This window comes from Ceratotherium simum, chromosome 8 (assembly GCF_057802395.1).
Source record: "Ceratotherium simum simum isolate JZ-2026a chromosome 8, ASM5780239v1, whole genome shotgun sequence".
NCBI classification, from domain to species: domain Eukaryota; kingdom Metazoa; phylum Chordata; class Mammalia; order Perissodactyla; family Rhinocerotidae; genus Ceratotherium; species Ceratotherium simum.
Genome location: NC_141907.1, coordinates 12,681,936 through 12,705,320, shown reverse-complemented (window position 1 = coordinate 12,705,320; position 23,385 = coordinate 12,681,936). Strand labels below are relative to the sequence as shown.

Here is a 23,385-nt window from a genome sequence, read left to right as displayed (position 1 = left end):
ATGTGTTCTTTTGATTTTTGTTTATGAGGAAAGTAGTTTGCCAGTGAAACAAACAAACAAATGTTTGTTGAATTGAAGGTTAGGATAATAAAAAGCAATTGAATCTCTTTGTCAGGCTCTTAGTCCTGCAGGGTCAGGCACCCTGTTTTCTCCTTTCCTGGTACGAAGGTGGTTATCAAGACGACAGTGAAAACACACATATGGGTGGGCATTCTTTAACGGCCAGCACAACAAAGGTGTCTGGCAGTGTGCCCAGGGGGTGTGAGGGCAAAGTACGGGGAGGGCAGTGAGTTCCTGCCAGTGAATGGTTTGCTGGTGTCCTATTAACCATATCAGACCAGGCTGACGCTTGGGTGGGAAAATGAAACACAAAAGAATCAGCTGACTTGTGGCTTACTGGTGATTCTGCCCTGGCCACAGCCCGTGTGATCAGCCCTTGGAGCCACGAGCAGGTTTCCCAAACGCACCTAATCATCACCATGACACGGGCTCGTTTTAAAGTCAGATTCCCGGTCTTACCCCAATCTCCTAACACCCGCTCCAGGGAGGAGCCTGAAGTCAGTCTCATATGCCCTGAGAGGTGCTTATGGTTGGCGAGTTGGAGAGGTAACAAGCCTGTGGGGCTCACTCCCAAGAAGGAAGGCTGAGGTCTTTCAAGATGCCCCGTGTGACCCAAGGAGCAGGTGTATCTGAACTGCCTACCCCCACATTTTGGATGCCTCATTTAAAAGTTATTAATATCACGAACATTATTCTTTCACATCTGTGAAAATCTGCCATCTAAGGCAATAGTTTCCAAACTTGCCTGGACCAGACAATTTCAGAAAGGTAATCTGGGGAATGAAATAGAGCCACCTCATTTTATTTTGCCACATAAAGACATTTAAAGTCAACCGTAACAACAAAAATAACTTTGTCCGCTTCGTACACATATCACCTCGCTCTCCCCAAAAAAGGACAGCCTTATAAATTGAGAAAATTTTGCTTTATGGGAAACTCATTGCATTGTCTTTATTTTTCTACTTTGCTGAGATTGGTCCCCCTCACTGACCAGCCCCCATCTCTGGACCACTGTTTAGGAGTCATTGGTCTAAGGCAGTGGCTTCTACTCCCTCAACTCCTCAGTTGTCTGATTCTGATTGGGCAACTGTTGTATGCCAGGTCCCGGGCTGGGTGCCTGGGGGAGAATGGTGAGTGTGACTGCCATCGTTCTTGCTCTTCTGGAACGTATAGTGTGGCTCAGGAAATGGTCACATGGGAGCCAGTCACTCTGAGTGGAGTAAGTACTGTGACATGGCAAGTTAGGACTCCATGGCAGCATGAAGGAGGGATATACAGCAAACCCAAACCTGGTTATCAAGACAGGCTTCCTGGAAGAAGCAACATCCAAACTTAGACTTGAGTTTCATCAGAGGAACAGTGATGGGAATAATGTTCTGGGCAAGCAGGCAGCATGAGGAAGCCCAGAGTGAGGAAGGAGAGAGAGAGCATAATGCTTTCTGGGGACTAGAATGGTCAGGGAGAATGGGGACAGGAAGCCAGGATTAAATAATATAGGACCATGTTAAGAGGTTCACAAGCAAATGATATCATCAGATTGTCATTTTAGAAAGGACACTTTGGAAGATGTTGCCTTTGGCTCTGGGGTTCCAGGCATCTGCTGATTCTGTGTTACGAATATCACAGGGTTAGTGTGTTAAGCACTGGTGACTTGCGCTCTAAATCCCCTGTCCATACTGATTAGCATACTGATTAAGAATCTTTCAAGAAATCCAAATGTAAATTCAAATGTAAATTCCAAAACTTGACTCTACCCAAAACACTATTTCTCTAATAAACACTCAACTTTCATATTCCTGTCTGGTGTTGATCCTTCTCTCACTTGATTTTCTCGGTGTGGGATATTAATGTTCTCACTTGTTAATCACTCACGGAACTTTCTCTGTTTTCTCTATGCCTGCTGCCTCTGCCTTTCGCAAACTCCTCAACTGCTTTGACTTCCGCAGCCAGAAACCATAGTCTTGATTCTGAAGGTAAAGTCCTTGTCCACTGTTTCTCGTTGTTCTCTGTCTAAAGCCAGTGAGTACAGTAGTGTGATGCTCTTGCCAGAACTTTCTGTTCTTCACTGTCATCTCCATTGTGATGGCTTTTAAATTATTTGTTTCCTGTTTGTTTCCACCATCATCTTTAATCTTCTCTTACAGTTTTAGTAGTTCACGAAAGAACAGCGACCCATCTTTGCAAATTTAAATCTTGATCTTCTCTTCAACATAACCCACAAAGCACTCTGGACATCTTGTGTCAGAAAATAACTTAGGTCCTTGCCAGACCTTGGCTAGACTTCAGCCTAGAAGTGAACTCTTGAAATAATGTATCTTGTTCCTGATCTGTCTGACATAAATTTAGTCAGTAACATTGGAAAGGTTACATATAAAATTCGTATTTGGAGCTAAAGATAGTGCATTTAAAACATTTCAATACACCTTCTCTGCTGGGTTTGGGTTCAGCGTCTCCTGGAATTCACAAAGGATTTTAAATTCCTTTAAAAATAGTAAATAAGTTAGAATATTTTCTGAGAAATGATAGTAAAATGTATAAGAGTTTGGAGTGTCTGGGGCTGGTTTCTCAATTGGCCAATGATGTGAGAGCTCAAGGGAGTGTTAAAAGCGCCAGCAGATAATGACTCTTCATGGCCATGGCGGGGGGACTTAGTTTAAACAGGAGCATGTGCTTGATGAATGCAGCAAAAGTCTACCACCTTTTCTTCTTTTTAGCATTTTAACCTTAATATTGGAGTAGGTAATATTGAAGTGCCATGTGCACCTGGCTTAATACTCTTAAGCATTTGCTCACAGAGTTAACTAATATTAATTGAATATTTCGGTGTGCTGGGCACTTGGCTAGTTGTTTTCACATTAAATCATTTAATTATATGTCCCTTACAATATGCTTATGAGGTTAATGCTAATGTAACATTTTCCAGTTTAGGGACCTAGAAGCCCCCTGCTGGGGTTTAAAGCAGGTCTTCTGACTCCAAGTTCAGGGCTCTCTCTCAAGATATCACGTTTGCCCCTAAGAACAACACTTGTGTTTTGTTTTATTTTGCTCAGCTTGGCTTCAGAATCTATTGCTAACTAGCTGGTCCATTAGTTGCAAACTGTCAACCTGTAATTTTCTGCCATTCTTTACAAATGTCTTGCTTTATGGAAATGTGAGTAACTGCATATATGAATTGGACCGAGCTCAAGTTTTGTCATCCAGTTGCATTAATTTTTATTTATCCCAAAATAAAGCCAGCAATGATTATGTAAATATACTTAGGTCACGTGATTCTATCTAGAAGTTGTGCCAGTTCCTAGGAACCTAGCAACTGTCTGAGACACGGGCTGCCCAGCCCAGCCTCACTGGCATGGCGTGAGAGGTGCCACTTAGTAAACATCTACTCTGTGCCAATTATTTTACTTGGCTTGTTATCGCTAATCATACATTTTCTGTAATTTTCACAATGACCTTACAAGGTATATATTATCATTCCCAGTATATGGATGGGGAAGCCAAGAGAGTGGCCATGTCTGACTCAGAAAGTCTGAGCTTTTTCTTATATTTAGATATATTCCGGATTCTTTTGTAACTAACTATGAATTTGTCGTTAATTGATCCAATCCAATCTGCTTTGAATCCTTAATAAAGTCGACTGGGCCTATCTTTCTGGTGAAAATCACCCTACATGCAGATTATTCATTACGCAAGTACTTCTGCCAAAATTTGTCATCCCATGTAAAAACAAACAAAATACCTTTGGAGTTGAAATTAAACCATTTGCAACTTGACCCTGAATTTGGACATTTTCCTGGGAGTTGAAAGAGGATAGTAACTGCTCGGTGCCATATTCTGATAACTCAAATCTCTGCTGCCTCTGTTTCAAGGAGCTTCACAATGGGAATGTAGATATACACACACACACCCATTAAGATTCAACTCATAGTGGCAAATAGGTTAAAAAAATGCAACGTGTATGTTGTGGAATGTTCTGCTTGCTATTTTGTGTTACAGTCTATGCTGTTTCTTTTGTTTGACTTGCAGATTATCTCCTATGAAATCGGGATTATTATTTGTGCTGTCCTGGGACTGCTCTTCATTATTCTGATGCCTCTGGTGGGGTTTTGCTTTGGTTTGTGTCGTTGCTGCAACAAGTGTGGTGGAGAAATGCACCAGCGACAGAAGAAAAATGGGACCTTCCTGAGGAAATATTTCGCAGTCTCCCTGTTGGTGATTTGTGTGTTTATAAGGCAAGTAGAATCATGGACAACAGCTGATTGTATTTTAGGTCGATGAGGAATGTCTCATGTTTTAACTGTTAAGCCCATGAGTTTAAAACAAAACAGCAACAACAACAAAACCCAAAAACAGAAGAGAAAAAAATGTTTCTGTAGGTCGGTTCAAAAAGATGTCACTGTAACCAGCAGTTAACATTGTAATCAAGCTGCCCTAACTCACACGATAAGCCAACCCTTTGGTATTTTTCCATCCTGAAGACATCCTGATAAATCTTGCACTACAGAAAGCATTTAGCTCCCAGAATAGCCCCTCCTTCCTCTTAAATAGGCAGTGCAGAGCCAGTATTTGCTAGTTGATTTGTTCACCCAAGGGGTATCTTGAATGATGGATACAGTCCTTGAATTTGAGAATTTGAGAATATTGTAGAATGGAATTTACTTTCTAACAATATGCCCAGTTTCCTTGAATTTGCAATTAAGCTGCTACCCCCTCTTGAGGTCTGGAACACACCTCATGATTTGGGATGTTTTTTCTGCAGCTCCTGCTGCTGCTAAAAGTTTTCCAATTGACCGACAGATCAGAAGTACACTGTTTTTAAGACGATGATTTTGGGTTGAGTCCAAATCAGGTTCTTCAGCTGAGGAACGTGCTTCACAACACTGGCGCCCTGGTTGTGATGTTTGGTCATTGTTCCACATTTCCTCATTCATTCCACCACTGGAAGTTGTGTCACTTAGTGACGGAAATAAAGTATCTACCGCCTGAATAATACTAGGCCTCAAGGAGACACAGAAACAATGAGCATTGGCAGTCAGCATCCTCCTTGATGTATCTCTAAGCACTGCATTTGCTCGGTAGCTGTGAGCAAGATTTTTCAAGTGGTTTGCTAAATAATTAATATTTGAAAATTTAAGCAGAAAACAGAATTAAAGAGAAATTAAACAAAATTAAACAGAAGAATTTAAGCTGGCCTACCAGCTGAAGTTCTAGCTGCAAACTCAAGAAGAAAAGTTCTTTAAGTGTGGCCATCAGTAGGGGCCTGGTAAGGTAGACACTTTGGGATAGATTGAATGCAATATACCCATTGCCGTTGGAAAGGACTGGGCAGCTGTAGATGTGCTTATGGGAACAGTCCCCCAGCAAGATGAAGTGAGAGAAGCCGGTTGTGGACCATGCGTAGGACACACCATCCTTGATACAAACAAAAAGGGAAGGAGACACAAACGCTTGGTTACATTTGCATAGAATATATATGAAAGGATTGCCAGGACTCTGGCGATGGAGGTTGCCTCTGGGAAGGAAATTGGCGGTTATGGAGGGGCAGAGAGGGAACTCACTTTTTACTGCAGACAGACTTTTTGTCTCTCAAATTATCTACCCTACTCAGGCATTACATACTGAATTAATTACACTAAAAGTTAAACTTGAACAACCAAAAAATTCCCACAAAAAACAAAAGCCAAAGCAATACTTCTTCTTCCAAGGCAGTCATTTTTTAAAATAAACACATACATTTGCTGAAAAAATAGTGAAGTCCTAGACCGTAGCAATGTACTTGTAAACAGGATCCCAGTGAGCATGGTAGATAATCTCATGCACCGTTGTTTGTGTTTTCTCCGCAAGCTGGGGGTGGGGGCATCTCTCACTCTCTCTTTACTGTCTCCTTGTCCGTCTCTGTCTCCGTCTCTCTGTAAATAATTCGAATCCAACTGTTTCTTCACATTGATTTCTGCAAAGCAGCTCAGGATCGGGTCAATGGTAATTCCAGATGTCCTTGTCTCTCTGCTTTGCGTCTGAAGTATTTTCAGGAATGCACAGACTCTACAGCTGTGGGAACAGTTACCTTCTGCCCCGCTACCAGAAAAATGTCAGTTATAGCCCAAAGACAGGCCAGATCCTTGTGCATTTCCTGTAAGCCTGAAACCTACATCCTTCATTCATCCAAAGACTTGGACAGCTGTGCTTCTCCTCTCGGTACATCCTGGACATCAAAGATGAGGCTCAGACGACAAAGTGTCATTTGAAAATACTGGCCCTTAGGGCTTTTTCTTAGTGTGATTACCTACTTAACAAGTTCATGGTTTTCACTTGATATAAATACATATGATGTAATTGCAGGAAAATTCTTTATTGGATATAGTTACTCATTTACCCAAATAAATGTTTGCATATGTAATTATGGGGTTTCAGGGTTTTTTTTTAATGAAGCATATTTCCTGTATTGAGTTTCTATTTTTAAATTGGACCTTTATTTGCATTACATATAATTATATACATATACGTACATATGTATACATCTATATAATGTTATATACATTATAGTTCACCTTAAACTGATTGAATTATTTACATTATGTTTAAAATACCAAAATATATAAACAGCAAAGCTGCCAAGTCAGAAATAAACTTGGCTTTCATTTATGTATAAAATAAATGCTACAATCCTTTATTCTTGAGAACTCAGACCCATCCAACAAATTTAGATAAGTTTTTTCCCCTGAGTGTATTTTAGTTTAGAAAGTTCTTCTTAAAAAATACATACTATGATTCTATAACCTCCTACACATTCAGTTAAAATATTTTTTCCCCACCCAAGTAAAATCTTAAAGTCAATTTTAATTTTAAAGTCAATTTTAAATTTCGGTATAATTAAATCAAAGTTGATCTAAGTGACAAATTGAAAACTAATTTGTTTCACATAATAGATTGAATTCATATGTGAATTATAAATAGATCTAAATAAAAGTAGTATTTGAGATTGTTTTGTTTACTTTAAATTCAGACTAAAAGTTTAAAGTTCTTTGCCTTGAATTTTTTTTGTTTAGAATAGCTATTTTGATGTTTTCCTTTTGAAACACATATTGGTTTGCAAGTATCTTCAACATTGTGAGTTGAATAATAGCTATGTGTTGTTTGCAAGTAATCAAAACCAGCCCAGAAGAGTAAAGACCAAGGGAAAGCAAAGATTTCTATATTATAATTAGATAGAGAGGAGAAGAAAGTATGGCCACAAAGTCAGAAGATCAAATAAAATAGGAGGGGAAAGAATGTCAACAAACTAGATGACAGAAAGAGAAAGAAAAGGAGGTGTTAGCTCCTGGCTTACGTTGACCTCAGCAGAGATCGGATACTATTGATAAATAACCTTTGTATATGATTTTTTAAAAACCCTTTCAGAAACCCAGAATAGCCCACTTGCCTTTTATCAGGCTCAGTTCCATTTTGTGCTCTATACTAAGTGTTACAATCAAAAATGAAGTTGGTTTTTAAATTAGTGTTGAGTACTCTAATTTTTCATCCATCCTTTTTTATTTAAGAAAGGTTAAATTTATTATTATTTTTTTTGAGAAAGGCATAGGTGTCAAGGAGAAAGAGCCCCTAGTATATGCGGAATAGCTGTGGTCATGTTCTTTCTCAGCTTTTCCAAAGGCAGCTGTGGAATGTTAGAATTCCACAGGCGTTGACACGTGTTTATGCAGCAGAAGATGGAGTTTCCACCTCTCACTGTAGACTGTTGAGGCAGATGTGTCCCGCTCCTGAAAAAGCCAAATTTCTCCTCCCTTCTTTCCTTTGCCCTTGTCATCACTGCATTTTTTAGAATTTCAAAAAGGTTATAGACAACAAAAGGAACCACCGTGCCTTTATTCCTCTAGTATATCTCTAAGTTTCCGAGTATGATAAGTCAGCTTTTGCCAATTACCGTGGTAAAAATTGAATCTCAGTCATCTTTAGGAAGATGGCTATTTTCAAAGTTCATTTTTTATTAGGATATGATTGTCAATTCCTGGCTTGGAGGCCACAAGATTTTAGGAAAAAAATTGAGCTGGCAAGCCTGAAAATCATGAGACTTTCATAAAGTAAATGAAAGGGCTAGTTATTTAAAATCCGAATTTAAATTTAAAAAATTATCTTAAAGAAATTAAGAGATCAGTTACAGATTGAAAGCATTTACTAGGCTTTTATTGGCTGATTTCATTAAATCAATAGAAATTGATAGGAAAAAATTGCTACAAATTTTAAAAGTTTAGTCTTAATCTGTAAAAGCTTTAAGTATTTACTTTTTAAAGTATGCCTGTGAGAAAATTGGTCTGTCCATGATAAAATATAGAACATATAATGCCAATATACCATAAAAATTAAAATTCCTATCTTCTGCTAAAAATTTCCAGAGATTTTGTTGTACTGCATACAAGTACATGTTTTTGAAAGCTTAAAGGCTTTTATGTGAAATGCTAGAGTACTGATAGTCATTCAAATTTTATTCCTTTTTTGTATGAGGTGAATTTCCTTCAGGATCCTGAAATCCTAATAGTCGACTAGCGTTTGTTAAAAAAACCAAAAACATTAATTCATGTGTTTTTTTTGGGGACGGGGGCTTATAAAATACATTGAATAATAAAGAATTTCTAAATCAACAGCAACAAAAAGCATAACTTCTTCATTCTCTATTTGTGTTTAAATAGAAGTTTTAAATTAGAGATTGCAAATGGAGACCATCAATTGGTTTGCCTAATATTTAAAGTTTTTTTTTTCTTTTGATCAGTTGCTAGTATTTAAAAATGGGAGATTTTACATAAGAATCCAGATTTCCAGGTCTGCCATCATGGTGACACTTGCTAGAACTGTGGAGCAGCTGCCCCCACCCCCGTCTTTGATCTCTCAGCTCCCATAGCTCCATGCCACACTTTCCCCTTCATGCTTTCTGCCTGCCCATGTAGGCATTTGAATTTGCCATCCTTAATTTGAATATAAAATTTACAATGTATTATGGGTCTGAAAATCAGCTTTGACAGTTGCTGAATTCTATTTCAGAATTCTGTTCAGTACATACAGTTTTTTAAATAATGATCAATGCTTTCATTTTAATTGGGTCCATAATTTATTAACAGAATTGTGGGGCTTTCTAAATGTGTTACATTGAAATTCACTGTTGTATTGCAATGTTGTGTTGCAGTTCATCTTACTGACTGATGATCTTGTGAGTAAAGACATTTATTCAATAAAGGAACAATGTAGTTTCTGACTTAGACACTCCAACCATATGGGTAATCTTTTAAATGGACCAAATGAAACAAAGCCCAGTCCTCAAACCCACCTTCATTGAACACCCGCCGTGGACAAGAGACCCTACATCCTGCCAAGTTGACAAAGAAGCAGTTTCCACTTCTTTTTAGAGAAATTAAACATAAGTAGAGATAAAGACAAAATAGAGTATAAATGAGAAATTCCCCATCAGAATTTCAGGAGATCATTCTGGGAGTTCAAGGCAAGGAGTTTCTTCTCCCGTCCAGGGGGGTCAGTGAAAGCCAAGTGGACTTGAACTTGCTGTTGGTTTCCCAAGTTCACTTTGACTTCTTAAATGACAAAATGGGTCTAGACCATGTGAATGACAGATAATTTGGACATGCTGGGGAGAGACAGCAAGGGCGCCCAGTGTGAAATCTTGTGGTGGGCAGATGTATTCAGGTGGTGGTCATTGTATAGAATGTTTGAAATTTGGCGTGGTAAATAAAGCTCCAGGCGCATTGCTATGACTCAACTTTTTTTCCCCTCCCTGTTCGCACTACTCCAAAGTCCTTGTTTTGGGTCATTTGGCCTTATTTGGCATGAGTGCATCATTTAATAACCATTATTGCTGTGACATAATGTCTGCCTCATAAGAACCAATGCAGACTCGAGGCTGACAAAAATGGATTATAGGTGGTCATTTCATCAGCATGAACCCAAACAAAAAAAAATCTTAGAGAATTTGTGAACATTCTGTACCCCTCTCCTTTGCAGCCTGAGAAACACTTATCTAATCTAATTTTCTGTTTTGTGATACCAACTGAGGCTCACAGAAGGAAAGTGACTTTCTCAAGCTCACACAGTGTGGGTTAGTAGCAGTGCTGGGACTAGAACCCCAGTCTCATGTTCCTTCTCCAGTACACATACCGTTACAACTTGTTAACCATATGAAATATTGTTCAACATTGTGTTATAGACTTTTTTGGATTCATTTGGAAAACCTAATGCACCTGTGTGATACTGCTATGGGAAAATATGTTTTAAGTGAGACTGCAATGAACCAATGCTCCTTGGAACGAATCATGACTGTAAATAGGGTGAATGACAGTCCCACTTTACCCAAGACTGAGAGGTTTCCTGGGAGCATGGAATTTTTGATCCAAAAACAGACACTTGGCCACCCTACCTGTAAATATACGAATGCATAAAGCTTAAGACGTTGCTTTTGACAAAGAAGCAAAGTATTGATATTCTGCATCAGAATTTTTTCCCAAAGTTTGCCTATTATTTGCAAAACTTTGTTCTAGAAACATATCCACACCATCCATTGGATGGGTACAAACTAACAATTTGTTACAAACTAACAATTTTTTTGACTTCTGTAGGTAAAATGTTGGGAGTGTTGTGAGTTTATGCAATTCTTTGCTGCCATCTAGTGGCCAAATCTAAAAGCGCCGTGGCAATTAGCAATTTTAAGTGGAACTTTTTAATCTTCCAAGGATTTGGCACAAAAACAAGCCAATTGGTCAAGTTAATTTAAGTCAGGGGATTGATAGTAACTAGTCAACATTAAGAGCCCTTAAAGTGATTAAATGTACACATTTTAGATGGCTTGAAAAATATGTTTTTCAGGTACGCTATTGTGGCTTTTCATACAACATTCTAACGCTCAAGTAACTCGTTTCTTTTCAACCTGGATAATACAAAACTAACAGAGACAATTAGAGAAACCAAAAACATCAGAAAGCCCAACCCACTCGGATCGTTTGGTATTTTCCTGATAGTCTTCTTTGTGGGGAGCAGAGATACGCGTGTGGGGTGTGTTTGTGTGTGCATTGTGCTGGAGGGTGTGTACCTACATCCCCGTCTGTACAGGAATAGGACTATATTACACACACTGCCATATAACTTTGTAACTTCTATTTCCTCCACAATTTATTGTGAACATTGTTCCATTTATAAGATTCACATTATAAAAATGTATCTTGAATGGATGTGTGTCTTCTCTGAGAGGACTGACTCCTGTTTTGTGGCCCACATGTTGGTGGCCAGTGGATTATGGGGTGTAGGCAGGACGGCTGTAGCAGTGGGAGAGGCCAGGGTTGGGGAGGAAGGTCCTGTCCTTCCAGGGGCTCTGCAGAGAGGACCTGTCCTCTCCCACCTGCGGTGCTGCCCTGCACCAGGCCAGACGACCACCGATCACACAGTAAATGCTGTTCCTTCCCTTTTCCTTCTCCTGCAGCATTGGTATCATCTTTGGTTTTGTGGCAAACCACCACCTAAGGACCCAGATCGAAAAGAGTCGGCAACTGGCCGACAGCAACTTCAAAGACCTGAGAACTCTCCTGAATGGAACTCCCGCGGTAAAAACCACAATCTGTACATCCCACAATGCTTTGTGTTTTGGGCCTTTTGGAGTTCCTGTATATATTTAGCATCTCATTTGGACCTCCTAGGAATCCAGTGAATCAATGTAGATAGGTGTTATCTTTTAATTTTGTAGATGAAGAAATAAAGTCCCATTAAGTGGTTTCTAAAAGACTACAAAAGCATAATTTCAGAATTGGTGTTTTTATTTTATTTTATTTAAAAGTATAACATAAAATTATAGTACATATTATAAAAGTGCTTAAAAAAATCTTTGGGTGCCATTATCCTTTCTTTTTGGCAATATAGTTAACACTTCATCATTTACATGAAGTTGCCTTTGTAATGAAACCTATCTGCTTTCTAAACATCCATTTGTAGTATCTGTATAAATGTGTGAAATTCCTTGAGGAGGGTACACACGCATGCGTGCACGCGCACACACACACACACACACACACACAGAAGTTGTCTTTAGGGAAGGGGAACTGGGTGGCCTGAGGGCACATTTTTCTGTATCCCAGGAGCGTGTTGATGTCTTGCCTATTCAGAACATTGTTTTTAAAAATGTCTGAGCAGAAACCAGTCCAGACATATGATGCTGAGCTCCTGGGTACCACCATGGGGAGAAGGGATGCCCTCCTATTGGATTCACTAATAAGAGCCCAACAGAATCCATGGGCCCATCACATAGTGATAGTGTTCTTCCTAGTTTATTATATTCTAAAAAATACTAACACTTTAAATATTGTACTAGTTTTTAAAAACGTGATTGGAACTAAAAGAGCAAAGAGTGCAGGCATTTGTTAATATTGAGATTAGAGAAGCTAATTTTATCCATAGTTTTACAGCCTGTACAGAGAGGAAAATGTATCATTTTCCCAATCTGTGAATAAAAATTCATAATATTTTTTATGAGTCATTCTAAAGACTCCAAAGTGAAACCTTTCCCTTAAAATGTTGACAAAATTCAATACATAGCAATCATGGCTGGTGAACTTTGACATTGCTTTGATAAACTGGGAAGGATAGTAAATCATTATGACTGTGGAGGAAACTTATCTAGTTCAAAATATGCGAAGAGCTCTTAAATCTATAAAAAATTAGGCAGAGAATGTGAATAGTCAATTTACAGAGGAAATAATAACAGGCCCCAAACATATAAAGAAATTTAACCTTACTCTAGTAATTGGAGAAATGAAAAAATTAACGATGCACATTTTCCCTGAGCAGATTGGCAACAGTTATTTAAAAATGGTAACACCAGTGTTGCAGAGGGTGTGGGGAAGAGGAAGATAAGGAGCCCCTTTGGAGGCCAGTTCAGTAATAGCCACTAAATAAAATGGTCCTAGTGCGGTAGATTACAAATGGCTTCGAATTCTTTGGAGTTCCTCCCTTCAAGAGGTGGATCTCTTTCCAGCCTCTCAAACCTGGACTGTCCCTGTGACTTGCTTTGACCAAATGAATGCAGTGGACATGACCCTGTGCCAGTTCTGAGCTGAAGCTTCCAGAGGCCTTGCAGCATCCACTCTTGTTCTCTTGCTGCTGGGACCACCATGCTGGACCACCCAGGCTGGCCACTTGGAAGATGAGAGGCTACACAGAGAGAGGGGTCCATTTGTCCCCAGCCAAGTTGGCCTGAACAGAAGATCCACATAGCCAATCCACAGAATCGTGAGAAATCATGTTTCTCAAGCCAATATGCTTTGGAGTGTTATTAAAAAGTCTGAGTGTCAGAAAATATAAATATCTCTAAGAACCTGCTTTCTTCTAAAAAGTTCTGATTCAAAATAATTTTTGTATATTAAATCTCTTTTTATTGTGGCTTTGGACCTTAGAAGAGGAGGTTTCATGTAATTTATTTTCTATTTTTTTATTTATTTTTAGCAAATCGACTACATTCTGGGCCAGTATACCACCACGAAGGAAAGGGCATTCGCAGATCTGGACAGTGAGTAAAATTAGAAGTTGCCTCAAATTTTTCTGTTTGTTTGTTTTGGCTAAAAGATGGTATGGCCGTCTCCCGTAAAATACAGACAGAGACATGAAGTGTGCTGTTTCTACAATTGCTGCGTGCAAGTCGGGGAAAAACAGAAAAGTAATTCCCTAGAGTTACTGATGGTTTGCAGTTTGTTACTCAGTGACGAACAGCCAGCATTTATTGTAAGAATGTTTTTGCTTTCTTGTCTTGACGAGCGCTTGTTCTTCGTTCCCCACGTGAGAGGAAATGGGTCTCTGTCAGGTCCGCTGGTAAAGACAGAAATGGGCCCCACAGAGAATCCAGTGGGCTGCAGAAGTAGAGGGGTGGGCAGTGCTGTCCCCACAGGGCCCTCACACACAGTGGTTCCCAACCTGGGGCTGTTTTGCCCTCGAGACAACATTTGGCAACATCTAGAGACATGTTTTCCTGTCCCAACGGAGTGAGGGTAGGGGGACAGTGCTACCAGCATCTGTTGGTCGAGACCAGGGACGTGGCTAAAAATCCTGCAGTGCACGGGCCAGCCCCCCGACAAAGAATTATCCGTCCCAAGATGTCATTAGTGCCACGGTTGAGAACCCCTGGTCTAGCTGAAGAGACGAGGGGCACAGCAGTCGTGGCTCAAGACGATAAACACCGTGTTCCTAGTACAATTAAATACTGGGCTGTGGTGGGTAATTTTTCACTGGGGCACAGCCGGTGAGGAGACTTTGAAGAGAGTGACGAAATCTCCACACAAGAGTCAACATGGGGCTAGAAGGAAAGACGGGATTTCACGGCACGAGAGATTGAAGATGTTTTCCAGGCAATGAAATCCTGCATTGTGAGGAGAGTGAGCGGTAGGAGGGGAGGATAAGTGGAGCCCACCCTCACAGTCCCTTATGTTTCTTTGAATTTAGACATTAAATCACTGCTAGGAGGTGGAATTCATGAACAACTGAAGCCTAAAGTGATCCCGGTGCTCGATGACATCAAGGCCATGGCAGAAGGTAAGCGCAGTGACAAAAGTGACCAAGGATGTTCCCCCCAGAAGCCTCAGGCTCCCTGTGATCACTCTCCTTTCCCTTGTTTTCCCTGAATGTCGGCTGGAGCGAGAGCCCACAGTCTATAGTCATTCGAACAGGCCCGGTAAAGACCCACTGTGTCACAACGGGTTTTTTTTTTTTTTTTTTTTAAAGATTGTGCCAAAGCTATTGTATCAATGATCTAAAAGTCTTTTGAAATAATAGTAGCAGAATTTGATAGGAGCCCGCCACCCATTTTTGGAAATAAAGTTGTTGGAGCGCAGCCTGCCTCTCTGTGTAGCTATCATCTGTGGCTGCTTCCACACTGATGGCGGAGTTGAATAGTTGCCAACAGGGACCATATGGCCCCACAAAGCCGAAAATATTTACTATCCAGTCCTTCATAGAAAAAGCTTATCGACTCCTGCTATAGGATTTTAGATCTTTTGGGGTCTATTCATTACTCCTTCCTTTTCTCCCTGAAAGAACAACTTTTGGAAAGTAGGAATATGCATTTATATTGTAAGCCACCACAGTCAATGATGTAAGTGAGCAGTGGTATACTGATGTTATTAAACTGCATATTCAACTTCAGTGGAAAAAAGAATACCCCAGTCTCTTCCAAATGTTGAGAAAATGTGCTAAGTATTTGATGAGAGGACAATTTTATCTATATAAAACATTTGTCATTGTGCCAATTTGAATTTCACTTTGATGAACTGGTATTCCTGAGAGGACAGACCACACAAGAGTGAATTGTGTGGAAGGTGGAAAAGTATGCCCATTGCTTTTGGCGTTCCGCCTCCCGCCTTAGAGTTCAAGGACTCAGACGAATGTCTGAGACAGGATGCCATGTGGCACAGGCCGGGAGTTGTTCAGATGAGTCTTAACTAACTGAAAGTCTTTCCTTGTCCTTCTCCTTGAACCCTGCAAAGGGTCCAGCTACAATCTGAAGGTGTGTCCTCTGCTATGGACACCTTGGGTGTCTCCAGATGCTCATTCTGTTCATCACCAACTATTTCCTTTTCATACAAGGAAACTCAGGCCCAGAGGAGGGACGTGGCTGCAAAGGCCCATGCCTCCTGCCTTCCTTTCCTAGCTTTCTGCATGCAGCTCCTTCCTTCCTTCCTTCCTTCCTTCCTTCCTTCCTTCCACACCTGGCCTCTGCCTATCATTCCAGTCACTTCCTGTCTTGAACCGCCACCCCCCACCTCCCATTCCAGGCCATGAATCTCAGTGTTCACTCTAGTGTAGGTCCCTAAGGTTTCATTCTCTCATACCCCTGTGCTGCATATGCTTCCTCTGCCTGAAATGCCTCAGAACCTTCTCTACCTCATCTTCTCTAGTTACCAAACCACAGCTAGTGTTCTCTCCTCTGAGAGCTTCTCCTCATATCCTGCCTCCTCTTTTCCCCATAATAGAGTGTGACAACCTCCAAATTGCTGCTACTTACTTTGCAACCCTAAATATACAGCTCAACTGCTATATTGACAGCATTGCCTCTCTTTAATAGAGGATGAGCTCCTTAAGGACAAGCCCTGCTGATTTTGTTCCCTTCTTTATTCCCTGTACCTAGCGCGGTCTCTGGCCTGGAGCACATTATCATTTCTTGAATGAATAAATGAATGGATATTCTAAGCACCTGCAACCCTGACATTAATTCTCTAAGTTTAGAATACTATAATTTCACTGTAGTGAAGTTTAGAATACTGTTAGAAAAGGAACTATATTCTTTCATAGTCCTGCCTCAGTTGCTAGGCAACTCCTTTTGAGTCTACAAGCCTCCTGACCTTTTACTTTTGATGTCGGTAGTTATTTTAACTTCATGTTTTTTTAGTTGCCCTCAATGTGCTCTGTGGATCGATCTATCTGTCTGTCTATCTATCTGTCTGTCTGTCTGTCTGTCTATCTATCTATCAACTATCTAAATGAGATTAAAATTGTTTTCATTTGCTTTGGGAATTTTGAATTCAATTCTTATATATAATTAGAGGTCTTTTGAAGGTGACATTGATGTGATATCAATGCCAAAGATCTTTTAAGTGGTTTAAACAATAGGAAACATATCACACACAGACAAGATATTAGAGGTAAGGCAGTTCAGGGTTAGTTGGTTCAGGGGTTCAACAACGTTGTCAGGGAGCCCCCGATCTTCATTGTCCCTTGTGCCATCATTAGTGTATTGGCCTGGTTCCCACTGAGTGTGTCACATGTACCTGGAGCTCGCATAGTCATCTTGAGTACACAATGGCAAAGGTGATGGTGTGTCACTTCTGAGCTTCCATCTCAGTCTCTCTCTCTCTCACTCATCACTCACCCTGGGAAGCCAGCTGCCATGTCATGAGCAGCCCTATAGAGAAGCCCACATGGCGAGGACCTGAGGCCTCTTGTCAACCAGGCATTGAGTTAGGAAGCCAATCCTCCAGCCCCAGTCAAGCTTCAGATGAATGCAGCCCCAAGTGACAGCTTGAGTGCAACCTCACGGGAGATCTTGAGACAGAGCCACCCAGCTAAGCCAATCTCAGATTCCTGACCCTCGGATACTGTGTGGGATAATAAATGTTTATAGTTTCAAGATGCTGACTTTTGGAATAATTTATTCTGCAGCAATAGATAACTGATACAGTAGGCATTCAACAGTGCCAATTATTTTCCTAAACTATTAATGACTAGTTAGCATGGAGAAAGAGAACTAAAACCTTCTCATTCCCCTAGTCGATATATACTATGTTATTGTGACTCCTTATCAGATTTATAATACTTCTTGATTTTAAGGCCGCATGTATTGTAAGACCATTGGTTTACTAAATATGTTTTTTGGGAAAAGAGGAAAGTATTACATTAAATGCACTATTGATTAAACATGCATCTTCATTTTACTAAAATTAAAATGTAAAAAAAAAAGTGAAAGGAACCACTGAATCAGAGAAATACAGTAATCTTTAAAAACTGAGAGATGGCCCACTATTGAGCCAAAAAATAATGAGTGAAAGAATAAATGCACAAAAATGATAGCACAGTAGACTATTAAGAAGCATTGTTTTAGAAAAACAACTCAGTGTATAAGGAGTGTAACCTCTTTTTCCTTTAATTAGTACATTTTCTTACAACTGAGTGTTAGATTTCTTTCCTCCAGTAACCACATTTACCACACAAAATGAACTCTTCATGATCATGGCCAAGAGATGGCCCAAGAACCGTGTGTTATTGTCCTTTACTGAAAATTAAATGGCATTTAAGTCATGAAATGAGCCAACAAAGGACCTTGGCAGGGTCCTGATAGGTAGAGCATCAGATCTACTTACAGATTAAAGGATGAATCTTTCTCACTTGAAAAGATATTTGAAACAGTGAAAACCACCTTCCCCGGTTGTAGCTCATTTTTATACTAAAGCCAGGATGTCCCTGATCTGGGAGGTAGGTGGCCCTCCACTCCTAGGAAAGGTGCACTTCCCTAAATCCTCTTGCCTGTTTTGCATCTATACTAAAACAAAGCAAAACAAAAGGATTTAAGAGAGAGAGAGAGAGAGAGATAGAGAGAGAGAGAGAGGTATGTGCCCAGGTTTGCTCTGACCCTTATCTCTAGTGAGGATTTCGAAGCACTCTTGTTCCTTGAGTGTTGACATTTCTTTTCATCTGGGAGTGGTTGTCACAGGCTGGTACTCAAGGAGTCCCCATTCCTGTAAGGCTTCCTCCCAAATGACTCCCCCAACCAGTGGTAATGAAAAACCACTCCTCAACTTTATTGTCCATGCAAAGCTACTTGGCCTCCACAGCTAATGGTCTGTTCACAATCCATCTATAGGTAGGTAGATAAAGCCTGATATTTGTATAGGATTTTGCAGCTTTTAAAACATCTTTTAAAGTCTATACCATGTTCCATGTAATCATCATAGTGTCCCTGAGAGACAGGCAGAGGGGCTATAGTGAGCCCCATATTGCAAGTAAAAGCCGTGTGACATGCCCAGAGCTTGGAATCTACCTTCTCTGGTTAAATCCAGTGCTCTTTTCTCCAGTGCTTGCTAAATGTCTCTTATTTCTTTACTTTAGAACAAACCAGAGATAGAGATTTTAAAAAACAGAGAAAGAACCCACTGTCTTGTCTCACCAGGCAGTGTCCCTTGCTGACATGGGAAACACAAAAGCAGGGGTGAACTGACTTTGGAGAGCTTTCTTCTGCTCCAGGCACATTCATTCATTTGGCCAAATAAGTGTGCTTCAGGCCACTGTGAGGCCGGAAGGAGCCCTTTGAGAGGAACAAATTTTACCCCAAAGTTGGCAGGTCTGTCTTGCCTGGTCTGCTGAAAATTCAGTCTTCATAAGCTTAGACCATTTTAAATAAAAAAAATAAAAGGTGCCTTCTCATTGACCAAGTGTCTTGGAATTTGCGCTTTAACATCAAGGAGTTATTTGGGGAAATTTTTTTCTCTCACTGTGATGGCTCGAATAATGTATTCATCCATTCATATATTTTCTGTACTACCTAAGGAAAACCACCCACATGATTAATACCTGATAGAGATCTAAATCATGGTCCTTCACCTTTTTGGTACTATGGACGGTGAACTCTCTGGACCTTTTCTCAGAATGTTTTTAAATGTACAACATAAAAGATATAAGATCACAAAAGAGACAAAGTGGATTGAAATATCAAAATATTAAAAAAGTGAATTTGCGATGTAGTAACATGTGCTTCTTTATTAAGCCCATCAACTAATATCATCTGGTGGAGGGTCTGATAACCACCAGAATTTCAAAGTAGTGATGAGCAGACACAATATTGCCAGATATCGACAACAACTGAATATTAAATGAAAATATTTGTGGGCCGGCCCCGTGGCTTAGCGGTTAAGTGCGTGCTCTCCGCTGCCGGCGGCCCGGGTTCGGATCCCGGGTGCGCACCGAGGCACCACTCTTCCAGCCATGCTGAGGCCGCATCCCACATACAGCAACTAGAAGGATGTGCAGCTATGACAGACAACTATGTACTGGGGCTTTGGGGGAAAAATAAATAAATAAAATCTTTAAAAAAAAAAAAAAAAAAAAGAAAATATTTGTGATTTCTTTGGTGACAGAGGTCCACTGTCTACTTTCTTAATAGAATCAAAGTTTAAGTAGAGGCTAATGGAAGTAAAGATGTGGTTTTGTTTTCCCAGTCCAAGCTCACGGATCCCTTTGAATTCTATCCACAGACGCTGGTTTAAGAACCCCTGATTTCACCTCAACCAGTTCAGGTTGATCCACGTAATCAGATTACATGGGAAATAGAGGAGCTCTGGGTTGTCATTAGAGCTGAATGAATAGTCTTGAGTGATTATTTTGTCCCTTGCTGTTTGAGCATTTCTCCTGCAGAAATGAAAATGAAGCCGGGACTTTTTCCCAGAGAGGTTTCCTCCCATTGTTGTTCACCTCCTCCCGCCCTCACTGCCCTCGCCCCGTCCTGTGTCTTAGCAGGAAATATTACTTAATTGGCAGGAAGAGAACTATGAAAAGGGGGGGGGGGGCTGGTGGCTCCTCATTCCTTCACCTTGAGACTTCGTCACTCGTCTCCGATAACCATGTAAACGTGCCGACCTTCACTTTCCATGTCTCCAACATCGCTCTTACTGAGCACCCTCTAGATCCTCTCATTACAGCTTCAAGTGTTTGTACTTCACCAATGGATTAATAATGATTTGGGCTAGATCTGTGACTTTTTACAATCAAATCTCTCCAGTCACCTCTCTTATTCTCTTGTAAATATCTCAAGTAATCATGTGTCATTTACCTGATACATACAGAAAAATCTATCTATCTCTGGCTTTCAACTAAGTGATTTATTGGCTTATGTAACTGATACCAGCTTCAGTTGAGGCTAGATCTACTGGCGAGATTTTTTTCCATCTAGCTGTTCTCTACAATGTCTGCATCATTCTAATGTGAACTCACCTTGTAGTTGAAAGAAGGCTAACACCAACCACATTGTTCCTCATCCTCAACCAGATTTCCCTCCTGTTGGGCCATCCGAGGTCCCTTGGCCACCTCTGAACCAGTGCTATGCCGGGGAAATTGGCTGGCTATGGACAGTCAGGGCCCACTCCTTAAGCTGGGTGTGGGACCCATGCTACCCAAACACAGGTCTGCTGCAAGGTGGGAGAGGGGTGACGTGGCTTCTGAGACGTCAACCAGCAAAGTTCACTGTAAGTGTTTGTAGAAGTGATTAGCCATGAACTAGTATTTAGAGAGCTATTGAATGTTGAGGGCCTGCCATGTGCCAATGCTATGTACCGGGTGCTTTTCCTGCATCATATTAGTCAATGCTCACAACAGCTCTGTGGAATGGGTATGGTCACCCTCATATTACCAATGCGTGACAATGAGGCTCAGAGATCATGAAACTCGTCCATGAGTTTCATGAAACTGACTATAAAGCCTGTGCGCTCTGGACCATACCGGATGGCATTTGGGTACATTTGAGAATGTGAAGATGTAGGGTGCTTCCTTGTCATCCACGGCAAGCAGCAGGTGTAATTCTGGAGGAAGAGTTAGGAATCTGGAGTTCAAGTGCTGGTGTGGCCACAGGATGATGCCAGGCACCCCTGCACCCCAGATCCCCCTGAGTCAGTGCATTGGGAATATTGGTCTTCCAAGATCTCTTCCAGCTCCCAAATTCTGTAAAGGTAAAAGCTGTGCAAAAGTATATGAACAATGCAGTTTGTCCCGTGGTGTGCCCAATTTTTAATGCTTGAATTGTAATTCTCCTTGGATTAAAGGCAATTAAAATCCAGATTTTATTTTTCTCTTCAGTGCTTCCTGTATTAGTACTAAAGTTCTATTTTTTTTTTTTTTAAGTCAGCCTGAATAAGTTAGAGTTCAGCCTCTAGTGTTGCCAGACCTTCTTAAAGTCTTCTTAGTAAACCGCTATGGCAAATTTTTTGCTAAAAATTCTTTGCAACCTTGTGTGTTTAGTGGCCTTTGGAGAGAGCAGAGACATGAAAACTGATTTGTGCAAATCGCATTTGAGCTCAGGTCAGGACCTGTAAAGGAACTGTGTGCTATGAATTGGTGAAATGTTAATTAACTAAAATTGAGAATCTGAAATATCTTTCCACTGACTTCAGATACATAATATATATGATCTTGGTAGGTCTAGAATGACTCTCAGAGTTGTAACCCAGCAGAAAGTTTATAGACATAAAATGCTTTGAAGCCTTTGGAAAAAATATATATTTATTGCCTCTGAGTCCTTCTTGGGACATGACAGAATGGTACCCATAACCCAGAATGTCTATAGACAGTGCCTAAACGTACACATTTTCTGGGCCATCAGTTCATTTTATCATCTGTCATTCTTTGTTGTTCTTGTTTGTTTCTTGCTTTTTTGTTTGTTTGTTTTTTGTATTGCAGTAACATTGGTTTATAACCTTATATAAATTTCAGATGTACATCATTATATTTCAATGTCTGTATAGATTACATCACGTTCACTGCCCAAAGACTAATTACAGTCCATCACCACACCTGTGTCTAATCATCCCTCTCGCCCCCTTCCGTCCCCCCTTCTCCTCTGGTAACCACCAATCCAAACTCTGTCTCTATGTGTTTGTTTTTTGTTGTTTTTATCTTATACTTATGAGTGAAATCATGTGGTATTTGACTTTCTCCCTCTGCCTTATTTTGCTTAGTGTAATACCCTCAAGGTCCATCCATTTTGTCACAAATGGCTGGATTTCATCGTTTCTTATGGCTGAGTAGTATTCCATTGTGTATATATACCGCATCTTCTTTATCCATTCGCCCCTGGATAGGCACTTAGGTTGCTTCCAAGTCTTGGCTATTGCAAATAATGCTGCAATGAACGTAAGGGTGCATGTATCTTTACACATTGGTGTTTTCATGTTCTTTGCATAAATATGCAGCAGTGGAATAGCTGGATCATATGGTAGTTCTAGTCTTAATTTTTTGAGGAATCTCCATACTTTTTTCCATAGCAGCTACACCAGTTTGCACTCCCACAAGCAGTGTATGAGAGTTCCCTTCTCTCCACATCCTCTCCAACACTTGTTTCCTGTCTTGTTAATTATAGCCATTCTGACGGGCATGAGGTGATATCTCATTGTAGTTTTGATTTCCATTTCCCTGATATTTATTATGTTGAACATCTTTGCATGTGCCTGTTGGCCATCTGTGTATCTTCTTTGGAGAAATGTCTGTTCAGATCTTTCGCCCATTTTTTAATTGGGTTAGTTTTTTTGTTGTTGAGATGTGTGAGTTCTTCATATATTTTGGAGATTAACCCCTTAACAGATATATGGTTTGCAAATATCTTCTCCCAATTCTTAGGTTGTCTTTTCATTTTGTTGATGGTTTCCTTTGCTGTGCAGAAGATTTTTAGTTTGATATAGTCCCATTTGCTTATTTTTTCTGTTGTTTCCCTTGCCTGGTGAGACATGGTATTTGAAAATATGCTGCTAAGACCAATGTTGCAGAGTGTACTGCCTATGTTTTCTTCTAGAAGTTTCATGGTTTCAGGTCTTACATTCAAGTCTTTAATCCATTTTGGGTTAATTTTTGTGTATGGTAATTTTGCGTATTTTGTGTATTTATGTTGTTTGTTTCTTGCCTTAAAATAACTTATCTTGAAGTCAAAGTGGAAAAGGTTATAAGAGGTAAACTACACAACATTAAAATGTGAAGTGTGTGTTGTGTGTTGTTAAGAATATTTTGGCATGCTCTTCTGCATTCTGTTGTGTGTTTCTAGTTGCAATTGTG

General features: G+C 40.2%; 1 protein-coding gene across 5 annotated transcripts in view; it reads left to right on the top strand.

Moving 5' to 3' along the window:
- PROM1 (prominin 1) overlaps positions 1 to 23,385 on the top strand; it is a 124,981-nt gene that overhangs the window by 65,206 nt on the left and 36,390 nt on the right. For all 5 annotated transcript variants that reach the window (XM_087434125.1, XM_087434123.1, XM_087434126.1 and 2 more), the window contains exons 4-7: positions 4,084 to 4,289; positions 11,528 to 11,648; positions 13,540 to 13,603; positions 14,530 to 14,619. In XM_087434125.1, coding sequence (XP_087290251.1) covers positions 4,084 to 4,289; positions 11,528 to 11,648; positions 13,540 to 13,603; positions 14,530 to 14,619 — 481 coding nt within the window. The remainder of the gene's footprint in view (positions 1 to 4,083; positions 4,290 to 11,527; positions 11,649 to 13,539; positions 13,604 to 14,529; positions 14,620 to 23,385) is intronic.